General features: G+C 37.5%; 1 protein-coding gene across 1 annotated transcript; it reads left to right on the forward strand.

Annotated features, from left to right (window-relative positions):
- The first annotated feature begins 705 nt into the window (after positions 1-705).
- Positions 706-15,804, forward strand: LOC127946167 (kelch-like protein 24). The gene is made up of 7 exons (XM_052542530.1): positions 706-883; positions 1,938-2,916; positions 4,621-4,805; positions 6,561-6,679; positions 9,741-9,929; positions 12,596-12,784; positions 13,667-15,804. Exons 2-7 carry the CDS (start codon positions 1,997-1,999, stop codon positions 13,865-13,867), a joined length of 1,803 nt encoding a protein of 600 aa, XP_052398490.1. The 5' UTR covers positions 706-883; positions 1,938-1,996; the 3' UTR covers positions 13,868-15,804.
- Positions 15,805-20,263: the final 4,459 nt, after the last annotated feature.

Consider the following 20,263-nt stretch of genomic DNA (forward strand, 5'->3'; position numbering starts at 1 on the left):
TAGGATAGCTACCTGATAATGTCTTCGTGATTCACAGTGTGTATTGTACGTTTAGCCTCCAGGCATTCAGAAGAAAGGAAGTTCAACCGCCTCATCTGCTTTCCAGCAGAGCCAGTCACTGTTTAAAACTTTGCCTTTGCGGTTGAAAGGACTGCGGCAGAGGGACATATTTGTCTTGAACCTCAGACAATGGAGGCGAGAAAGAGCAATGAACATCGACCACTAATGTACTCGAAAGAAAAACGTTGCACTGTTACGAAATCTTATGTATAGATTTATCTGCCGGCTAAATGATTCGAAAAATGAGATTATTGTGTGTCTATAAGGGTTAGTACTACAGGGTATCAGTCAAAACTGTGCATTTTGCAACTGTTTATTGTGTGTGGTAGATTATGTGGGTTTTATTTGTCTTGGTTTTTGTTTTTAATTTCAAAAGGCATAAAAAATGTATTTTGTAACATTTATAAGCTTCTACTAAACTCCTAAGAGAAAAACACAACGTCAGTTGAACATCTTTCAGACGAGATTCACCTCCGCCACTCCTGTGACTGATGAAACGTTTACAAACAATCTGTGGCCATGTGGCGTTTTGAGAACTCTGGTACTTGTAGTCTCCTCTGCCTCTACCGTCATTCCTTCAGCCTGAGTTGACGACTACATTTCCCAGAATTCCTCGCGCCATCAGCTGATTGTCGTTTATGTTTTTCGCATGTGATGACGGCAATAAAGCACCCAGCGGACCGTTTTTTTCCAGACGATCTTTTTGGTTCACTGCTGGAATAGAGATGACCGCCGAGGGATAGACAAGCAGTTTTCCTGGGCTGATTTTCACATTTTACATACTGACGAGACTTCCATAACAAACTCTTCACTTCTGAAACTGGTAAATTTATGTTTGTTATATTATAAAGTTTATTCTAATCTATTCTATTTTGTTCCGTTCAGTAACACTTTTGTAACTATGATCATTTCAAATATATAAGTATGAAACCAGCTTGTTACATGCAATTCTAAAAAAATTATTTATAAATTAGCTTATGTATTTATATAGAAGTCCCGCGTAAACAATTAAAAAAAAAATCACTTTTATCTAAAATTCTTCATATCTCACTAACAGTGTGGCACAAAGCAATAACTGCGACACAAAAATGATGGTCTTTCCTTTTGGGAATGTTGACTAAGCTCACATGTGTTTTTTACAGTCAGTTTTTAAGCTAATGCCTTTAAATTTTGATATGACTGACTTTAGTCACGATTTGGTTGCATAACAACAACAACAATAAATTAATAATAAATTTAATTTGTCAGTCAACACGTGCTGGCAGTTCATTTTTGAAACAGATTTTGTTGACGTTCCCTAAGTTCTTTGTTTTGATCCACTTGTTGAATACGGAAGTGACCGCTAGAGGGCAGTACTACAAGAAAAGCATCATGTTTAAATGTAAATTCACCTGTCCTGGGGCATTGAGAGGGCAATGTGAGACAGACATAAGGTTGCCAGGTTGTGAAAACATTGTCAACTTAAAGTGGATTAACAGTGGTCATTTTTATTGGTTAGGTACATTTTTGTACTTTTATGTTATAAAAAACTGTTATTTAAGTTTTATTATGATTTATAATAAAACTAGTAGTACATATTATTATGATTTACTAGTTAATGTGTATCACGTTTTTTGTCAACATGGCAACATTTTGTTGACATGATACTGTGTGGTTGTTGAGACATTAGCTACTCCTACATCTTTTGTAAATTTAGCCTGAAAGGCTGTAAATGCTTTAGTTGTTGTTTTAAACTAATTTTAATTTAACAAAGCACATTTTCATATTTTATGGTTACATAAGCAACTCAGATATGTGACAGATATTGTTGTTTTTATATAATTATAACAAGTTCATTAATCTCCTGATTAAAATAATGGTTCTCTTTTTAATTTCAGCTGAGGCATCATTTTCTTCTATTGTCTACAAGGCCTTGGACCTCATCGGTCTGATAGCAATGGTACTTATTCTGGGCAGGAGACTGAACCGGGAGGACTCTGGAGTCCGTGAGTCCCCGGCAGTCAAGCGAAAGGTTCTGGAGATGGACAGCAAGTCCCTCAGTAATCATGATGTGTTCGATTTCTCCTCCAGCCCATGCCACTCCGATAGCATTCTGCAGATGTTTAATGAGTTCCGTGACAGCCGCTTGTTCACAGACGTGGTGATCAGCGTAGAGGCTCGTGAGTTCCCATGTCACCGTGCCGTGCTGTCAGCTTGCAGTAGCTACTTCCGTGCAATGTTTTGCAATGACCACCGGGAGAGCCATGAGATGTTGGTGGAGATCAACGGCATCCGTGCCGAAGCCATGGACACCTTCCTGCAGTACGTCTACACCGGACGTGCCCGCATCACTACTGATAATGTGCAGTTCCTCTTCGAGACCTCCAGCCTTTTCCAGATCAGCACTCTGCGTGATGCCTGTGCCAAGTTCTTGGAAGACCAACTTGACCCCTGCAACTGCTTGGGCATCCAGCGGTTTGCCGACGCGCACTCCCTCAAGCAGCTGGCCAGTCGTTGCCGCTCTTACGCGCTGCAGAGCTTTACCGATGTGGCCCAGCATGAAGAATTCTTGGACTTGCGTAAGGAGGAACTGGAGGAGTACATTGCTAGTGACGAGCTAGTTATTGGAAAGGAGGAGACCGTGTTTGAGGCAGTGATGCGTTGGGTGTACTATGATGTGGACCACCGTCGAATCATGCTTAGAGACCTTCTCACCCACGTCCGCCTGCCCCTGCTGCATCCAAATTATTTTGTGCAGACGGTAGAAGGTGACCAGTTGATCCAAAATGCACCAGAGTGCTATCAGCTCCTCCATGAAGCCAGACGCTATCATGTCTTGGGCAATGAAATGATGTCACCTAGAACACGTCCACGCAGGTACTTACCTTGGCATTCCCTGTGCCCTGAAGGTCTTTATTAAAATTATGACCTAGAAATGTACACAGATGCAAGCATTCTAAGTCTTTGCATACACTAAATGCAACAAGCAGTTTAAATGAAAAGAGTCTTCGTGCCTTGCCTGAATTGTTTGTCCAATTCAGTCAAGTCACTATTGAAGAGTTATGTACCATGACTTGACTTCAAATTATTGGCTGCCTCGCAACAAACAGAATCAAGCTGGTGGTTTACTAGTTATTAGTAGTTGTCAAGCTTAGTTGAAACACATTCTTCTATGTCCTTCTAGATCCTAGATACTTCTGGAATCTTTTTCAGAAAGGCTACATTGTAGATTCAGTTATCCTCAAAACCCGAAGGCATGATTCAACAAGTGTGTGTCTGAAGTAACTTGAAGTTTTGTTTCGTACTCCGTAGTTGAGCATTGGGAAACCCGTTGCTTTAATTAATGGATCTGGAACAATCCAAGCCACATTGTAAGTACAGCGAGATGGGACAAGAAGAGACGGCCCCTTCAGGCCCACTGTATTGCAGTGCATTGAGGGAAAATAAAGTCTCGGTGGGCTTGCCCATACAAATTCTTCCTCCACAAGCTTCATAACACATAAACACCTGAGTTTCGAAACATGCTCCTGTTGACTTGATCCTGCTTGCAGCACACTCTCTTTGTTTTTGTTACGTCTGGAGGAAGGTGGGGTGAGAGAGGGCAGGGGGGGGGGGACTGCACACTTATGTTTTTCTCAGATCTGAATGTATAGTGACCTGGAATTTGCCTGAACGTGATTCACTGAAAGATCTGCCAATGTTACAGAGCTTATATATTAACAGTCTTATTATAGACTGCATGCAGATATGTGTAGCACAGTCATTAGGATAGCTACAGTCTCATGCGACCAGCGAAACACAGAGAAAAGCTTGCTAAATAATTAGGCTTTCGGTGAAAAAAACAAAACATACAACACTCTCAAAATACCTCTCAGCTTCACAGGGCCTTGTTCAAGTTTTCAGACGGGTGTAGGTTTACAGTTGGCAGGAAAGTTGTAATTCCACCTCTGTTTCCAGGCAGATTTGGTATGGTTCTTAAATTTGAATTATTGGATAGGGCCTGGCTGACCTCCCCTAATTATTCTCTTGGATTGTATGGGTGTAGCGCATTTAGACTATTTACGTCACAAGTGAAAGACTGTTTTGAATTTTCCATGTTTGCATGAATTGACTGGGCGTGCAACTGGCTCAGTTCGTTCCAATCTCTTTCCCCTTGAGAGTGTATTCAAAGTTCAACTCCAACTTTAGCGTCTTCATTTATGCACTCTTCAGCCCCCTGAACATTTACACAGAGAGCACAGTCTTCTAGGCAGATCATTTCAAGGAAGAAAGGAAAAAAAAACTGTGGGGAGTTAGTTCTGGATGAAATGTGTTTGCCCGTGGATTGGTTCTTGCATGCCATGGGCACTAGTAGACAGTGTTGTTTACTGCTATTCTTAGCTATTTTTCTAATTTCTGTGTCACTGAAGAGAACAAATAGGCCAAAAATTACAAGAATTAAAAATGTAAACAATGAGTTGTTCAGTGCTAGATGTTTTATAAAGTGCTGTTTAGAATGTGGTCCCTTTCCATGTTTCAGTACTATTAAGGATTTACAATTGTCGATGTGTCCAAGTTTGACTTCCTGTTGTGTCTTTGTAGGTCCACTGGATTCTCAGAAGTCATTGTGATAGTTGGAGGGTGCGAGAGGATGGGGGGTTTCAACCTGCCGTATACTGAATGCTATGATCCGGTAACTGGGGAATGGAAATCCTTAGCCAAACTCCCAGAGTTCACCAAGTCCGAGTATGCTGTGTGTGCCCTCAGGAACGACATTCTGGTCTCAGGTAAACATGGATCTGTGTGATACCATTTCATGAATGCTAAATTGTTTCGCAGGCAGTGGGGGAAAGACATGACTTGGGATTCCAACCTGTGCTGATGCATTTCCTTTCGAGACATGAAGTTTAGGCAGGAAATATCAAAGCCCCTGTACCAGTAGTCTTTTGTTTACGTCTGAGCCAGGAAGATGATCTACTATGCTAATGCTAGTAATAAAGGGAGGCACATTCTCATTCTAGACAGCATTTGATTGAATAAAATGTTGCAATTCTTGTCAGTGTGATATGATCTATTAATATTTTTGGTCTTACATCGAAAGACTATTCATTTTAAATGCATATATCTGCTAATTTCGTCAATTTGTAGGGGTACATTAGCATATGCGTAGTATTGCATTCATTTTGTATCTAAGGCTTGTATTGTATGCCTATCATCTGTCATTAATTGCTCAGTTATTGTAGATGACTTAGTTCGATGTTTACTCCTGGTTAGTTTAGTCTGTGGGGATTTGTTAAACATAGCACGGCACCACACTTAACAGAGAAGCTCGCTTTGAACAGCAAGCAGGTTCAGCAAAAAAACTATGAGACTTGATTAAAAGAGACCAGGAATACCAGCTATCTCATAGAGAGGCAGAGAGAGAGCAAGGGTGAGTGAGGGGGCTGGAATCCTGAGCGATCAGTTTTCATTCTGCATGTGCCAAGCGCTCACGTGTTTCCATGAGAACAGTCCTGCTAGCTAAAACTTCTCTCTTCATCTGTGGTTTCAACCTCCTTTAAGTTCATTCCTTCCCCATACATCTTGCTTCTTCTCCATCTTTGAAGCTTGTTCAGTAAGCCAGGGCCAGGCAGGCTTTCCCAGACAGGAAGCCTGTATATGTGTCAGACTATATATATATAAATTGTATGCGTCAAACTCAAGACCAAGATATGTGAGTCAGAAATTCAAGGGAAATTGACATAATGGAAAGATGAGATTCAGGTTGAGCAGCTTTGCTGAGTCCAGTGTCGTCTTCCACACTGCCGGTGTTTCCTGAAGAACTGGAACCGTTTTGTAGATGTTTAGCTTTCGTTAACATAATCAGACAGATGCACATGCGTTAATCGATTGCGTCAGTCGAATGTTTGGTCACATTTACCACTTACCTAATCATTCTTTATCATTACTATATTTACTTTCAATCCTTCTAAGTAGCTTAGATTAGATTACAGCTCTAGACAGTTTCTCAAACAACTTCACGAGGTGCATCCTAGGAGAATCCAAGACACTTGTTGGCTGTTTTTCTTTACTATCTGCTGTAAAAAAATGAATAAATATATTTAATTAAGTACAATTATGTAAAATTTAAATTTTGATTCGTGAAGAAATTTATTTATTATTAGTGGATATTTTTGTACAAGAGCTATTTAAAGCAGTAAAATATCAAAGTATTAAATTAAATTGTTGTGAACGGTAGGGTATATGTAAATAATGAATGTGGATATGCATTGTGTTGCAGAATTCTTTTCTTAAATACTTGACAGCATATTTCTGGTTAAGCTGGTCTCTAATTATGTTGCTTAACCTTGAATTATCTTAGAACTGGAGCAAGATCTCTGTTTTCAATTATAGCTTTATTATTCATGTGTTTATGTGAGATAACAAGTAGCATTCACCTAGTGTGTCATGGGACATTTACCTTTTTACATTATTGCATAAGTATTATAAGAAGTGCATAGCAAGACATAAAATACTGTGACCAATTGGTGATGCAATTTCAGGTGGTAGAATCAATAGCAGGGATGTCTGGATGTACAACTCCCAGCTCAACATCTGGATCAGGGTTGCCTCCTTGAACAAGGGCCGCTGGAGACACAAAATGGCAGTTTTGTTGGGAAAGGTGAGCTCAATCATTTCAAGATCTATTCTTGTAGGCCTGCAGAAAGCAAACTTGATGCTAAATACAAATCATAAAGATGAATAGGGGTATCAACTTTTAATACCCCTATTCTTTTGTTTTTGCCATCAAAGGCCATGCGCCCAATGAAACGAGGGCATTTTTGCATAAATTAGTTTGCAAAACTACTACACATACTACATTTAATGCCAGTTGACTTATAGTGCCTCAACCACAAAGTGTATTGTGTGGTGAATTTTTGACTGCAGAGCATGAAAACATCAAACTATTTAAAATACATTTTGAAACCAATAACAAACAATACATTCCAACTTTTAAGGGCATTTATGTTGGTTTTTCAATGAGTCCCATAAATTAAAGTGTTGGCTTTGTAGTCATGCCATATGGAAGGCGACATACTGTTTTGATGATGGCTATGGTTTACCTCTAACCATGATTAAGATTTCCTACATATAGAAATGGGTGTTGTTGGGTTAATTCAACCCATGTTCCCACCCTTATAATTTATTGCCTGTTTGTCATTTACTGCTCTTTGTCTTGTCTTGTCTTAGTTCCTCTATCACTTTCAAAGCCTCTGTTCATCCCTCTTTTCCTGCTTGGAACTTGTTTCTTGTTTTGATTAAACAGTGACATAATTGTTAACCTCTCCCTTGAAGGTGGTTTGCTTACAGTCCAGTTTTTAATAATCAGTAACAGACGTTGAAGTGATTAGATGTGAACGGCCTGTACCATAAAGGAACGACTCTGCCAAAAGTGCTTGGATCTTATGTTGACATTGCATCACTCATATCGGGCTGTTTTCAACATTTTTTTTAATGACCATAATCAGCTCCAGAAATCTGATTTACTTTGGCAGGGGGTAAAACCGCTTGGTTCGGCTCTGTTTGTGAAGGATCTGATGCATTTTATGGAGTCAGTGAGGAACCAGCTCAAAGGTTCAATAAATCAAGACTGTCTTCTTTTGAATGGAATGAGCCGAGCCAACAAAAACTACTTGTGCAATAACTAATTAACATGCCATGTAAGTTATAGCCAGCTGACTGCATGAACGTGTCTTTCTGTTGGTTTATTTATTTGATGCTTTATATTATAGCTCATTCAGATATCCCCCTCCCTGCTTCCTCACTCTGGGTGTCTGCTAGAGTCCCTCAATAGTTTTGGACTCAAACTGATTTGACCCTAAAAGATCATTTGGGTTTGTTTTTGAGCAGCAGCCTTTCAGACATATGGATTGTTTTATGGACTGTGGTTGGATTTATTGGCTATGAAAGATTCATGACTGACAGATGAAATCTAATCAACTGAAGTCACAACAACCGGACGTGGAAAAAAACACGTTACCATAGGGTCATGATTCAATAATGTGATATGAGCCGTGCTGACACTGGTTAGATATATTGTATGTGATTATTATGCATGTGTGATACAATATTTTAATTAACATTTCAATGAAACTGATTCACACCCTGTCAGCATATATTAGCTTTTCACTTATGCACACAGTAAACAGGAAACTGAATTCCACTGAAGACGTTTTATAATCTTTGATGATGAAATGTGGTTTTTATAGCTATTTTGTTGATATACCATCTTATCAGTCCCGGGGGTGAAAAGACTGTCTCAATAATATCGGAGTCTGAACAAACAGCTCATCAGAAAGCACATGGCATTGTTTTGTGGAAGTGGCGTGTGCCCCCTCTGTGTTCGAGCATGTTCTTACACTGATACTGGTCAGACCGGTTTTCTTGGTTGTTCCATTAAGGGAAACATGTTTACCTTCTTTTTTTTTCTTTTTTTTAACCGCTTGGAGACATGAGACAGGAGAGAGAGGAGACAAACACTTCAGGGTTTTTTTTGTTCCATGTGTTTTCATTTTGAGAGTTAATGGGAAATATCTCTTTGGGGACTTTAAAAAACAAGAGTGATTGAGTGATGTGTTACAACACAGAACTGTCAACACTTTACAAAGGTCATGTTTTTGCAGTGGTGATGTTTTGGTCACATATTGGATAATGCCAATGAGTTTTTTAATGACTGGTTGATAACCCAGGTTACAGAAATGCCTTCAACTGTCTTAAGTGGTTTATGCAAAACCTGATTTGCACACATTCACCCCATTGCCCCTATTTTGTTCTGCATGTAAACCTCTTGACATTAAAACCCAGAGAAAATCTGAAAAGTGAAAAAAAAAGTTTCTCTTGTATGTATATGTTTGTATGTATTATTATTGCTATAATTATTTTTTTATTTACAGTAAAGCTGAATTGATATAAAATATTATAATTAAAACTTTTTTTTTCTCAAAAAAAAAAAAAAGTCAAATGGTATAACCCCTTAAAAAACATTCACATTCAATATATTAGCTTTTTTTATATATATAATGAACAAACATTTGTTGTTGCATAATGGTTATACCACTTGACATTTTTATCATCACTGAATCGTGTGTGATTTATTATAATTTTTTCTTATATCAATCTTAGACTTTCTACAAAGTTATTCAAAGTACCTGCCTCTGGTTACTCAAGAGTAAACCAGAAGAGTCTAACCACTGGCACAGTCAGAAGTAACGTGTTCACCTCATGACTATTTATAATGCATACTCAGCTGTATATAGAATTTCCTGTGAACAGCCATTTGTCTTCAAGCTGTTTGAATCTGGTTTGTTTAGTCCACGTACGTATAAAAAAAAAAAAAAAAAAAAAAACAGGTATAGTCATAGATTTGTTTTGTTGCTAATGCAGTGCTAGCCTCAAGGTTTGTGCGTTTGCATATATCTATAACAATCCCTTTGTCGTTACATCAGTTTCAGAATTGTGAAATTAAAGGGTAAACAGTAGCTCCCTGTTTGGCTAGATCTGCACGCTTCATTTCACCTCTAGATTGTGTCATCCACAGAAATGTCATGTGTGCAATTCAAAACAGACAATAACAGTTTGAACAGACCTACATTTCACAACCCACTAATATTTATTGTGTACGGGCCCACACGGGTGTGTATGGATTTCATGTATTGTGTAACTTAAATTGTATTTATCTACAGGTGTATGCCGTTGGTGGATATGACGGTCAATCACGACTAAGCAGCGTCGAATGCTACGACTCTTTCTCCAACCGCTGGACAGAGGTGGCTCCCATGAAGGAGGCCGTCAGCTCACCAGCCGTCGCCAGTTGTGTCAACAAACTATTCGTGATCGGAGGAGGACCTGACGATAACACATGCTCAGATAAGGTCTGTTGAAGAGTATGATGCATGGTTCTGAAGAGAAGGGCATGTTTACTGCATGTAAACATCACATTTATTTTTGGGTCATTCTACTGGAGGGTGTGACACACTTTGTTTTCCAGTGTAGTCATCTTGGGATTTCTCTAAACAGTGCAATGGACCATAACCCAGACACCATAAATAAAAAAACTCTGATTATATAGTTTCCCTTGAGCCTGAAATGAAGATGGACACATTTTTTGTTTAATCCAGCTGTATTTATTCCGTGCAGTTTTTAACATCCAAGTGGAAGATATAACACCAACATGTCAGGAAATCAGGAATCACTGAGTTGGAAGGACATTTACCATTTTCACCCTCAACCACTGTGTGTTCAGTTTTGCTGTGTGCTTTGGGTCATTGTAATGTTGGAAGGTAAACTTTCTTCCCATTGACAACAGTCTTGCAGAGGTTCAAGATCACTTCAAGGTTGTGACTGCATGTGGGCTTTCTTGAGGAGGCTTTTTTTTTTTCTTACAACCCTCCCACACAAGCAACATTTGTGGAGAATTTGTGATATTGTTGTCAGATGCACACAATGACCAGTCTTTGTCATAAATTTCTGCAACTGCTTCAGAGTTGCTGTAGGTCTCTCGGTTGCCTCGCTGACCAGTTTCCTTCTGGTTTTCCTTCATCCAATTTGGAGCAACAACGTGAACCAGGGAGGATCCAGATACCTTCCACTTCTCAATAATAGACTACACTGTAATGCTTCTGGGCATTTATAAAGCCTTTAATTTGTTTTTAATTTTTATTATTATTTTTTTTTTGTGTGTCCATCTCCCGACTTGTGCTTGTCCTCAACTTTATCCTGGAGATCTTTTGACAGTGCCTTGCCACCCATAGTTGATTGTTTGCTTCAATTGCACTACCAAGCACCAATATTCTCCAGGAAGGCTCTTTTAATGCTGAGCTAGGACCACAGCTCATCACAGTTGAAAGTCAAATGGCTTTGTGTGCCATTGAGAATGTGATTAGGTAAACCTGATTGATTTTACAAGTAATTTTAGGAGGGGTGATTCTTTTTCCATTTCAGTGATTCTTGCACTGAATACAGCTGGATAAAATAAAAACGGTGTCCATCTTCATTTAAGTCTGCAAAGCAACAAAATTTAATTATTTCTTTTCAATACCCGTTGTATGTACTAATAATAGTATTTATTATTATTTTATTTATTTTGTTTTAGTGAGTTTGTTATGTGCTTTTAGCATTCTTGTGGGTTTTTCTTTTCAAAATCTTTTTGTGTATCTTTATTTTATTTTTATTTTTAGTCATTTTCGTACTTCAACTTCAACTTATCTTATTTCAGTTAGTTGCCAAGGCAACATTTCTACATTTCATTTCAGTTTCTTTTTAACTAATATAATTTTTTATTCTATTTCATATATATATATATATATATATATATATATATATATATATATATATATATATATATATATATATATATATATATATATATATATATATATATAAAAAGTAGATCATTTTAGTTTAGTTGACAAAACTGCTATAAACTCAAGCTTAATAACTTCTCACTGTACAGTATAATTGAGTTGAAGCAGAGGTCAGTCTATGTTTAAATGTGTTCAGGTGACAAATTACAGAAAGTTTGTGAATACAAAGTCCCTACCATGGTCACTGCGACATTGTGTGTGACCAAAATGGCATCAGCTGCTTAAGCCCTGGGTATGCCAGCTGCTAGATTACATGATAAGAACTTGTTTACTTCTACACTGTGGTTGGACTGAGTTTTTCCTTCATCATGGCCTAATTTTGCCTTAACAGAACAATAGATATGAGACAGTGAATGTGCTGTCCACTGCCCCCTGATGGAGATCAACAGTTATGTCCATCTGACCTGGATCTGTCAGCCCACTCTGATACATTCTCCAGGTGTCCTTTAGAGAGAAACTCTCAGCCACAGATATTTCATTGGATTCCCTTAATGCATTTTCCTGCAATTCAGTGTCTTGGTTTTGAATAAGCTGACCTTTAATTACCAAACAAAACTACTTTGGATCCATAATTCCACTGAGTACAAATTTACATTGTATTTTTAAAATACTTGTTGTGTTGGTTGGTTATGATATTGAAGAAATCAGGGAATTGATACCACTGGAGCATTTCCTGTTTTCTTATAAGAATTTCTTATGGCAATAATGCCACCTGTCTTAACTCTGACTTGTTAAAACAAGTGTTGTGTGTGTGTGTGTGTGTGTGTGTGTGTGTGTGTGTGATTTGACTATTACAGTTATTGTAGTCACATTTCTATCCTATAGTCTCGTGGATCATTTGTCCCTGGAGCATTCTTTTGCACAAGTGTCTGCTATTTCCAAAATGTGTGAAGCCCCGTAATACCATCACATTCTCCACACAAAGAGGGGGATAAAAATGCATTCAGGCTTTTCTCAGGAGATATTGTGTCTTTGTGTGATTATGTTTCGTTTTATCAAGACACTTGATCACTGATTACTGTTTTTGTGAGTTTGTATTTCCTTGAGGCAGTTTTATGTTTCTAGGACCACAAAAAGTCTGTTTCTAAAATGGCAGGGGGAATGATAAATGTCTGTGATTCCAGGATAAGCTTTACAGCCTGAGGAGACATAATCAATTGTGTGTTTTCCTCCAGGTCCAGTGCTATGACCCAGAGTCCGACTCCTGGTTGCTAAGGGCCAACATCCCCATCGCTAAGCGCTGCATCACGGCCGTATCACTGAACAATCTCATCTATGTTTCTGGAGGCCTGACCAAATCCATCTACTGTTATGACCCCACTGAAGATTACTGGATGCATGTGGTCCACACGTTCAGCAAACAGGTACTGGATGTTATGAAGTTCAGATTTAAAATCCTACAGAATGCAAAGTGGACTTGCCTCTAGAAGTGTTTTTCTTATTCATTTCATCAGTAGAGAATGAAAAAAAAACTTCAACTAAGAGTTATAAGAATCAGAATCAGATAACAAACTACAAACCATTAAGAAATCATAACACATACATACACAAATTCACTAGTCAGGTGGCAACACACCATTTGACAACTGGAATCTTATCCTCTTTCAATATATTTACTTAAAGTACCTCTGAGCTTTTAAAATATATATATTTTTTTTATAATTAAGTATCACATTTGCATGTTCAGGGTTCTCTGTTTAATGGTCACATGACATGCAGATAAACAAATAAAATATTACATTTTTAGTAAGTGTTTAATTTTGTTGATGTTATTTTAAAATGATTTATTTTAATTTGAAATTTTTAAGATTTAATTAAATATTAGCTTTTCATTAAACTCACAAAACCCCTGCAGTTTCTTTAGGGAACCCCAGCTTGGGAAACCTTGATGTAATGTTTAATGCACTTGATGTGGTTGTTAATTACAACAAATGATGTGTAATATCTTAGTCTTTGCATTTTGACATCAACATGGTACAAGATTATCCTATTTAAATCAGTGTGATAAACGAGTTAGGTCAAAGTTTATCTAAAAGTAATCAAAAAGCAGTCTGATAACATTACCTTAAATGTGTAATGTAATGGATTACGTTACTAACTACAATATTTGTTATGTAGTAATGGACTACAGTTTGTTAGTAATCTAACCATCTTATATTTTCTTCCTGAACCCATGTGTTGCACTCTGTTGACACATAGTTGTGTAAACAGACCAACATGTTTACAGTCTCGCTCTTGCTTTTCAGGAAAGTTGCGGTATGTCGGTATGTAACGGAAAGATCTATATCCTGGGTGGCCGTGGTGAAAACGGAGCGGCGTCAGACACCATCCTGTGCTATGACCCGTCCACCGGCATCATCACGGGCGTGGCCGCCATGCCCCGCCCCATTTCTTACCACGGCTGCGTCACCATCCACCGCTACAATGAGAAGTTCTACCATTCATGACATTAAAACGCACACTCACACAGGGACATGGATAAACTGAGCCTTACTATAGATAATGTAGCATTATGAAAAGTAAGGTGAGTCGAGTTCACAAGCTTTGAGACCAGTCAGTTGAACTGACAACTACATAATCACTAATTTCAGTGTACAGTATAAACATTCTATCATTTACTCACGCTCACGTCACTCCAAATCCATATGACCTTTCTTCTAAAGAAAACAAAAGAAGATATTTTGGCCAAAACAACATTAGACCCCAACTGATTCAATGTAACTTTTTTTCTTAACTGTCTTCTACCGGCCTTATAGTCAGATACAGATTGTGTATGGATTTGCATATTTCCAAATCCGTTACCCAAATACTTCTAAACTGATTGACAGCTGATTGGCTGGGAATTCTAACTGGTCTCTTATCTCTCAACCGCACTTTGTTGTTCCCGTCGATTAAGCGTCTTTTTATTTGGGATTATTTTTGTTTACTATTATTGCATTTTCTATTGTATTGTATTGTATTGTATGGTGTAAGTGGTTGTTTTGAGTGGGTGAATGCCGTGATTCTTTGTGTATGGTGGATAAAGTGTTCGATTGTGATGAATCCATGTGTAAGTGTGTTTGAAAAGATTCTGGATGTGTGTGCGGGACAGCTAAACACAGAATACGCAGGAACCACTTTTTCTTGAGCTCCCGTGTTTAACGGGTACAGTAAATGGTTCACAACAATCCATCAGGCACAGAAAATGACTGTTTATTTTAATATTTCATTACGTATGCATGTATGTATTTGGGTGATATTAATTGTTTTCTGTATTCTGTAGTTGAAATTGCAGGTGACATTTAAAAAAAAAAAAAAAAAAAGTGTGTTTGATTTTGTGTTTGCTCCTTTATAGTATGCCATTCATGTGGAGCATTACTATGTTGATTATTCCGTATCATTTAGCAGCATGCTTTCATGTAGAATACAAGCAGTGATGTCTCATTTATTAGTGAATCACATTATTTTAAGTTATTTATTCTTTATAGATGTTTGAAAGCCCCAACCAGGCACTTAAGTCAATATATCACAGTGTCTCAAATGTAAATATGAATTTGATGATCCTTCTTCAGGTTTACTGTATCAGTAAGTGTTTGCAATGGTGAAGCATCAGGCCAAATGGCCAGTTCACACTCTCAGCTCCCATAAAACTCCTTTTTTTGTTCTCACAATAATCTGATCTTAGTATTTGTGTGTACAGTGCAGTGATGTGTTTGTGCTCTGGGGAGCAGGGATGTCAGCTCTGTTCCCTGCTTTTGGTTAACGGGATTTTTTTAGTTTTGTCAGCTGCAAGACCAGAATAACAGAGGACACACATCGCTCGTTTTACTCTGGGAATTGTACAATGCAACTGCAAAACCCTGCACATATATGCACATAACACAACGTGGCCTTTCTATAATGTTTTTGAGTGTCACTTTTTGTGGTGTGTAGTTTTATGACCGTGTGTTTGTTTAAATAAATGATGCGAGTTTGGTGTCTTATTGCCGTATAGGCTTGTTTTTTTTTCTTTTTTTTTTTTTTTCTTTTAACGAGTCCTTATAAACTTTATCTGTGCATGCCAAAAACGATATAACTTGTCAAATAAAATAAATAGTGCCTTTAGCACTAATAAGTGATGGTTTGACAGAGATGTTTGGCCAACTTAAGAAAAATATTACTGAATTAAATGAATTCTTAAAAGAAATTATGATTTTGTGCCTTGCTGCAGAATATTTGACAACTAGCCAAAGATGTTTGTTTTTTTCTGTGGTAATTCCAAAACAATATTGTAAAAGAAACTACCAGCCTTTTATATCACATGTAAAACTGTCACTTAAAATGTTCTTGTTCTGAGTATCTGAAATGTTTGAGAGCTTAATGTGGTGTACATGCATACGTTTCTTCAATAAAGCTATTTCTAGTGTGGCATTGTACACTATTATTTGTTTCCTTTCTAGAATCTCTAGTTTCTATGAAACCACTAATTCAACATTATTAAAAAAAAATCTTTTTTTAAAAAAAGTATATGTATTAAACTCATCCTGGACTGATGCAAACATATAATACCTATTGTGAGGCATGCTCTTATATTTCTAACTGATCAGATTTAGTAAAAGTGACATGATATGTATCCAAGTATGGTGTCCCATGCTGGGAATTTGTGCTCTGCATTTCACCCACTCAAACCCGCGACCTTTGGGTTACAAGTCCGACTCTTTAACTATTAGGCCACGTCTTACAGTTTTCATCTCAAAGATGATTCCAATCCCATATATTTAGTAAGTACTATTAAATCGTCAGGTCATGTATTTCTGATGTATAGCATTGCCAAAACCACCTGAGCTCTGGTTTCCTTCCTGTGTACTGAGTCATTCATTTATGTACTAAGTTATTTTGAATAAAAACCGTAGGCTAACTGACAAAAAATACCACACTAGTCAAACAGAGCAGGTGAAGTGTTGAATTACAGAACCACCTGCAGATAAATGCTCACAGCTAAACAAACGGAACTTATAAATGGAACAAATAGAACCCTACCCAGGGAGGAACTTTAGACTGTCGCCGCTGGCAACATGGGAACATTTATCAACTGGACATATTGATGCTGAAAATGATACAATGTGCATATGGAATCTGGCTCTTGCTTAAGGCTATGGCTTTTCTTTCTCATGAATGTTTCACTGGAAAAACAAAAATATTTTGCGGAATGCTTGACATGCCGTGTCAGTATTTGCTTTTAGAATAAAAAACGAGTGGCGTTTGAGAAGATCATAGTGTTTAAATATGCACATATAGGGTCTCCTTCACAATACGTGCAGAAATCATCCAAATTTAACATGAAATTTAGAACCAAAACCGTTGATACATAGGCATTCTCCTGATGGCGTTAGAAATAAGTCATTTAATCAACTTTATATATATATAAAAAAGAAAATAAATTAAGCTAGGCTACTCTTCAAAATAAAAATGTTAAAATTCGTTCACACATATTAATACCTCTCGGCACTTTGATCAATACTGAACTAGATTTATGTGGTTACAGGTTTACCTGTTTTATCGGGATGACTGTAAAAAGTTATATTTGAAAAAAAAAAAAGTTTTATTGGCATCATTGTGTGCGACTATATGTAGTATATGTAGGCTAGCATGATGTATTTTTGTTTTTAACAGATATAATGCCACATGTAGGAGCACAGACAGTTGGCCTCGGGTAATATATGCACTTTGACTGAATTACAGTAGGATGGGGTGAGAGAGTGTCTGTTTGTTTCCCCACAGGTGAGTTTGGCTTCCTCGTGTCACGTTAATTACCTGGAATAAGTCAAGAACGAGGAAGTGTTTTGTTCATTTCTGTGGAATGCTTCTTCGAAAATGCATTTATTCTTTATAGATGTTTGATAAGAAGATATAGTTAATGTACTCATACTTCTCAACAGACCTGCCAGATGCCTTGTACACACTTGCGCTCTTGGCCACTTGTGAGCGCGTGCGCGCGTGTGCAAGACTGTCAGATCTCAAAAACGCACACTAAATCCACACTCCACAATAAGAAATCGCGAGACTTTTTGCCAAGATCTCAAGAGGTCATGTAAACCTTTCCAATGTAAGTTAAATATTAATAATAATTAGATATTACGCATATTTTGGTAGTAAAACAAAGTGCTACAAGTTTTACAACATTTGGAACTGCTTTTTATCACTTAATTAGAAGCACCACAAATTAATGTTGTCTTGTTATAGGGACTACTGAACAGACATTTAGAAGTTGATTTCAAAATACATTTTAAAATGCATTTCAAATTTAAATTTAAATAAAGCTATAAACACTTGCACTTTTACAATACTATAAGTGTGTCCCATCAGGTAATGAAAGGTTTGACACACACTTGTGGTCTTCATCCTCACTTGAACACTTGGGCCAAATACAGGAAATACGTCACAGAAGTAGTCAAGTGGACAAGTGCAAAGACCCCAAGTGTGGGTATTTGGTCAAGGCTAAATAAAAGCATTCTATCGTCGTGCAATTGAAATATATAACCAGAAGGTGTCAGTATCAGACCGAAAACATTGCTTTACTGTAAGCAGCCCAAATAAAGCTGCTGTAAGGGATTCTTTTAAACTCCAAGCATGAAATATCCATACTGCCTGATGAATATCTCTGAAATAACACATATTTTATATCACAGCCATTAAATCTAGCAGAAAAGACAATCTGACACAAGTTATTAAATGTTAGCCAATCAGAATGCAGCTCCCTACAAATATTGAACAATGGCATAAGTAAGGGGGCGTGACTATATGCTGAAGGGTAGAGTGTTCAGGAAACATGTTCAGAAGCAAAAATTATCTTCTCTTAATTTTGCTACTAGTTGTGAACAAATCAATTAAGGTTAATCAATGTTTTGTTGTTGTTATTTTAGAGCAAGCATATATGGTTTAATTTACAAACACACACACACACGCTTGTTTTTGTGAAAAGTGACATCCGTAATGCTACAAGTTTTACAACATTTGCGTAATGGTTTTTTATACTGTACAAACTGTATATTCTATCGCCCTACACCAACCCTACACCTAACCCTAACCCTCACAGGAAACTATGTGCATTTTGACTTTCTTAAAAAAGAAAAAAGAAAAAGAAAAATAAACCTCATTCTGTATGGTTTATAAGCGTTTTGAAAAATGGTGACATGGGTTATGTCCTCATAGGTCACCCTCACTTGTAATACCTGTGTCATACCCATGTCATTATACAAAGTTGTGTCCTGAAATGTCACAAAAACATGCCCTCACACACACAAAGTATAGGAAAACATAATGTGAATATACTGTATGGTGCTATGTTTTCTTCATCCCATATGTATGTGTAGTGTAGTGTATGTATGTACAGCATCACCTGTGGGGTTAGAAATCTGTGTTAGGGAATGACGAGAACTCTCCCCGCTCTAATGGACTGGCATGGCAGCAGCTACCATTGCAGAATCCCTGACAGTCACAACTGTCTCTCCAACTGAATACAGAGTTTCTGTCCTCTACGTGTTTAGTTTGGCAGCCCAGTCCAGCCTCCCTCAAAGCTGTAATTTTACACCCTTCATTTTGCATTGACACGCATGTAATGTATTCTGAATTCCATGAAGATGGTGGAGGGTGGGAGAGGTGGGGGGTATACATGCTCTCAGTGAGAGAAACACGTGTCTTTGTGCTTCTCCACACATGCATGTTTAATGTAAAGCCCTACATACCCAAGTTTCTGCACATTTAAACACACATTTAACATTTAGTCACATTATATGGACTGGTAATACAGTGATCCCAGAGACAGTGCATTCTTGGCTCCTTGCTTAGTACCTCTAAATTAAAACTGATGCATACTCTTGTAACCCTTACTAAGATTTACCATGGTAACCCATGGGAGCACCCTCAATGTGCTCTAAAATATCACCCAAATGCTTCCTCACTTATCTGTATGATGAGAGAGACTTCATTATCTGTGTTTTTTGCTTTCATCCTTTACTTAGTATGCAGGTACACGCTTGGGTTTGGTATGCTTTCTGCACTCATTGATGTTTTGCTGGTTTTTGCAGCAGAGAGAGAGCCGGGGCGATTCCCTCTTCCCCTGTGTAGTTCTGCTTCTGTCATTGGTGCTGCTACTTAAGAATGAGATTCAGAGTTGAATGGAAGGCAAAGGGGCTCCAAAGTCTCCCCCTAAAGAATCTAATTGCATTCAGGTCACAGACGACTTGAGAAAGAGAAGGAACACTGGGCTTGAATGCACACGGACAGCACAGCCAATGGGAGGCATCCATCCGGAGGGATGCAGTGAGTTCGTGAGATGCATTCAAAATCTCTGATTCCTGGGCAGTGGATTCCAAGTGAGAGACAGGGTTGTGCTGAGAGAGAAAGCGAGATGTGGCAAGAGCATGTTAACATTTATTTCTTAAATGGCTATTCTCACATTCTAATGTAATCATTTACAACGAGGGAAAGGTTTAATGTCAACACTAAAACCTATAACTGCAAAAAAATAAAATAATAATAATTTTAACAGAAAATTAATCTAAAGTTGCAGTTTAAAACTTGTTAACAGTTAGTTACCTTATTAGCTTTAACATGGCCATCTTTTACCTAAAATATCTGGACACAAAAGATGGGTTACTTAACAGTTTAATGTTAAAGGCTGGAAAGTCCTGGCATGATGCATCAAATTGTATTATTTTTTACATTTTCTACTTTATATGTTTTAATAATTGTATTTATGTTATAAATTGTTACAATGTAAAACAACATTATGGTTTAAATATTTTAAATAATATTTATACATATAATACATGTTATTGAAATATAATTAATAATTAACCATTTTAAAATAGAATTATTAAGGC

Source organism: Carassius gibelio, chromosome A24 (assembly GCF_023724105.1).
Source record: "Carassius gibelio isolate Cgi1373 ecotype wild population from Czech Republic chromosome A24, carGib1.2-hapl.c, whole genome shotgun sequence".
Lineage (NCBI taxonomy): Eukaryota > Metazoa > Chordata > Actinopteri > Cypriniformes > Cyprinidae > Carassius > Carassius gibelio.

Bases quoted from the DNA above. Each gene is read 5' to 3' on its own strand.
- LOC127946167 (XM_052542530.1), top strand. From the start codon at position 1,997: ATGGTACTTATTCTGGGCAGGAGACTGAACCGGGAGGACTCTGGAGTC. The intron at 2,917-4,620 runs GTACTTACCTTG...GTGTCTTTGTAG, and splicing joins CCTAGAACACGTCCACGCAG to GTCCACTGGATTCTCAGAAG. The intron at 9,930-12,595 runs GTCTGTTGAAGA...GTTTTCCTCCAG, and splicing joins ATAACACATGCTCAGATAAG to GTCCAGTGCTATGACCCAGA.